The sequence below is a fragment of the Lathyrus oleraceus genome, chromosome 7 (genome assembly GCF_024323335.1).
Source record: "Lathyrus oleraceus cultivar Zhongwan6 chromosome 7, CAAS_Psat_ZW6_1.0, whole genome shotgun sequence".
Taxonomy (NCBI): domain Eukaryota; kingdom Viridiplantae; phylum Streptophyta; class Magnoliopsida; order Fabales; family Fabaceae; genus Lathyrus; species Lathyrus oleraceus.
In genome coordinates this window covers 208416827-208420562 of record NC_066585.1, presented here as the reverse complement: position 1 = coordinate 208420562, position 3736 = coordinate 208416827, and the positions used below count along the sequence as shown (strand labels likewise).

General features: G+C 31.5%; 1 protein-coding gene across 1 annotated transcript; it reads right to left on the bottom strand.

Annotated features, from left to right (window-relative positions):
* Positions 1-875: 875 nt before the first annotated feature.
* Positions 876-2858, bottom strand: LOC127104134 (jasmonate-induced oxygenase 2). Its single transcript, XM_051041339.1, has 3 exons — positions 2198-2858; positions 1480-1807; positions 876-1342 (listed from the first exon to the last, which is right to left on the bottom strand). The coding sequence occupies exons 1-3, from the start codon at positions 2692-2694 to the stop codon at positions 1082-1084; spliced, it is 1086 nt and encodes a 361-aa protein (XP_050897296.1). The 5' UTR covers positions 2695-2858; the 3' UTR covers positions 876-1081.
* Positions 2859-3736: the final 878 nt, after the last annotated feature.

The window sequence follows — 3736 nt, the reverse complement described above, 5'->3', positions numbered from 1 at the left end:
AAATTGAGTGAAATAAGCACCGACAATGGAGGAACTTTGTGTGCAACTAAGAAGATTCTTTTTCAATTGAGAAACACGAGGACATTTTTTTTTGTTGAAATTGATCTTGAAGCTCGTTCCAAATTTATGCAGCATTTGCAGCATATATGACCCTTGAAAAAATATCGAAACTAAATTCAGAAACCATATCATTGTTACACATTCAAGAACGAAATTGAGAATTGTTTCCTTCTAGTTTTGGAATCGTACCATTAACGAGTCCAATTTTATTCTTGCTGAGCCATAAAGATATCACGATAAGAAAAATTGAAGTTGTCACCGGTTAATGGTTGTGAAACTAAAACAACACCGAAATAATCAGATGAATGAAAGAAAAAAAATTAGGATCACCATTGAAGCAGAGAAAAAAAAAAGATGAATGAAGCGGAAGTAAGAAAGGGAATCAAAAAATTCCTTTTAATACCATATTGAAGTTAATAGTATTCAAAGAAGAAATTGAATTTCATTGTTGAATGTTATGTGTTAACTTGAGAGTTTGCAAAGAGATACTTCATCTATATATAGTTAGGTGATGAAGTTCTAATAGAAAAGGAAAACTAAGACATTTACAAGGCTAACTAATTTCAGTTAATTAGTTAACTCAATAACTAGCCAAAACTGAAAAATAACTAATCTAATTCATTTAATAGTGATGAAGTCTTTGTTGTAGACATGGATGGGAAAAATCAAACCAAATCCAAATTAATTTAACTCATGAATAAAAAAAAATATACAAATGACCAAAAAGATACCAATATATCTAAGGCTCACATTTTCCGATTAATCATTTATTATGGTTAAAACTTAGATTTTGAATATGAATCTCTCACAAGAAGTTATGTAATTAACAAATGAAATTCATCAATTCAAATATGTCTAATCATTTATCCTCTACAATAAATCAACCGACTTAACCGCAAAACAGTAATTTGCAAGAACAAATTTATAGACGGACGAAATTATAGACTTCATCTTATGATAATATATAAACTCCTCAAGTTTAAATTGTAATAATGTCTACAATACAAAAATTCTAACTCAGTTACAAGGAAATCTTGAAATCACAAATTTGGAGGTTATCAACATTGGACTTAGTAAAATTGCTTTGCATTCTTGCAGTGCGGAATTTCCCCCAATTGATTGGTGAATATTTGGAAGGGTTGCCATCGTTTGTCAACTCTTCCAATGGCTTCACGTCAATGTAGAGTGCCGGTTTCAGAAAAAACGGAATCGATAATCTATCCTTCTCGGAGTTCACCATAACCCTATGCTCTACACTCTCATAACCATCATTGCTCCAAACCTGCATTACGTGCTTCTACATCAATCTTGGAGAATGGTTTTTCCTAAAAATGTGTGTCTGTGGTGTCTGTGTCTAGTGTTCGTGTCAGTTTTTTTTAGGAAATATAAGATGATGAAAAAATAGGAAGTGTTTGGTACCTGAATCATGTCACCAACATTGATGATGAAGGAATTGAAAATGGGCTTAACTTGAATCCACTCTCCATCTGATTTTTTCTTAACTTGTAAGCCACCAACATCATCTTGAGCAAGCACAGTTAAGACACCAGTGTCTTTGTGACGTCCAAGACCAAGAGCTAGATGAGGGTAAGGACAAGGTGGATAATGATTGAGTCTTATATTGCTTGTGTTATGTATGAAAAACTCACGAAATCTATTCGGTACTAAACCTAAGCTCATTGCAATAAGTTCCATCAATTTATATGCTAGTTTCTCCACTTCTTCCGCATATTCTTCGCATGCTTCTCTGGTATTAAAATCAAGAAATAACTCCATATATTAGTATCACACAGACACATATTAGACATCAAACACACATTCAATATGACACACATCAGATATGTCAGACATCAAATAGACATTCAACATGTCAAACATCAGACATGACTTGACCTCAAACACAAATTCAATATGCCAGACATCAGACATGCATGACATCGGACATGCCTTGCTATCAGACAAACATTCAAACAGACATGCCGTGACATTAGACATACATTTAATATGATAGACATCAGACATCAGTCATGTCTTCTTCAATCTAACGTAAACTATTTACAATAGACCTTTTACACTACGCTAGAAAAATCGATAAGACTACAAAATATACGTAATGAAATGATGGATATTGAGATACCTGAACTCAGGAGGATTTTGAGGCCAACGATTTTCCCATTTGAAGTGAAAATTTTGCTCAAGTGAAGGTGGTATAAAAGTGGGTTGTTGAACATTGAAATCATAAATTTCCTTCCAGTCTCTAACATTCTTGGTATGTTCTGCTTCAAAATAACCAAGCAAGTTAACCTCATCCCTTCTCACTTTAATCTTCTCTTCCAAACTAAGTCCAAAGAACCTCCTTGCAGATTCTTCAATTCTCTCACGTTTATCCAAAGGCACTTTGTGATTAATCACTTGGAAAAACCCCCACTCTTTACAAGCTTCACCTATTTCCTTGACTAAGCCTTGGATGGAAAGTGGGACTGTGGTGGTGGTGGTGATGGTTTCTTCTTGGTAGTTTATGGGAGAGAGATCGATTAGAGGGATACCTTGAGCAATGGTTATTGAGGATTTTGGTCTGTGTTGTGGGGATTGAATAAAAGCTGAATCTGGTTGATCTATTTCTAAGTCTCCCATGGTTGTTTGTTTGATCAATCCAATGATGTTTGTGAGAGAATGTTTAATATGATGAAAATGTTAAGAAAAATTGAAGACTATGATGTACTTGTACAGAAAAAAGGGGAGATTGTGTTACATTGAATTTGGACAGGTTTCTGTTATGCTCTGAGTTTTTTGTTTGCAATATAATTACTCTATTTATTGCAAATTCTTCTATATACAATTTTTTTTTTTAGGAAATGTTTATTTTATTCTTTGGAAAAACTCTCAATATATTCGTATTTCTAAAGTGGTATAAATGTCTTTAAATGTCTTTAAGCTAAAACAAGTTATGATAGAATTAAAGTAAAATAAAATAAGCACTTCATTGGAATCAATAACAAATTATAAGTGTGATTGAGCTATGCTAATGGTTTAATGGGTTCAATGGATGGAAATTGCAACTTTATTGTATAATCTTTAAGAATAACATATTTATAAATTAACAATTTTAAAAATAAAAAATAAAAAATTAAATATTGAAAAAAAATAATGAAAAAAAAAATATAAATATAAGATATATTGTGGAAATAGTTTAATATATTTTTTTATTCAAAACGTTGTTGATTTATAAATATCTACAACTAATTTACATTAATACATAAATATAAATAAATATTGTCATTATTAATTGAACCTTAGATCAACAATTTACAATCATTTAACTCAACTAGTACATATTAGTTGAGTTACCCCACCAAGTGAAGACAATATGCACCAAGTATGATGTTTTGATGAAGACTAAATAATATCAAGTTCAAGTGTCAAAAAGAAGGAAAAGGCTTCTCAACATAAAGTTCATGACATATCTCAAAGTGATCAAATATGCCTAAGTTAATTGGATGACAATTATGGAAATAGTCTTTGATCATGGTGATAAAAGGTTGAAGTTCAAGCTCATTCAAGTATCAAGATTACATAAGCCTTTGGATGTTGATATAAGAGGAATTGATCTTGTTACAAAGGTATTCAATTATAATTCATAGTATCCATATTCATAGATGCTCAGAAAAGCATTCAT

Excerpts from the sequence above, each read along its gene's own strand:
- LOC127104134 (XM_051041339.1), bottom strand. The coding sequence starts at position 2,694 with ATGGGAGACTTAGAAATAGATCAACCAGATTCAGCTTTTATTCAATCC. Across the intron at positions 1,808-2,197 it reads CAAAATCCTCCTGAGTTCAG|AGAAGCATGCGAAGAATATG; the intron begins GTATCTCAATAT and ends TTTTAATACCAG. Across the intron at positions 1,343-1,479 it reads ATGTTGGTGACATGATTCAG|GTTTGGAGCAATGATGGTTA; the intron begins GTACCAAACACT and ends CACGTAATGCAG.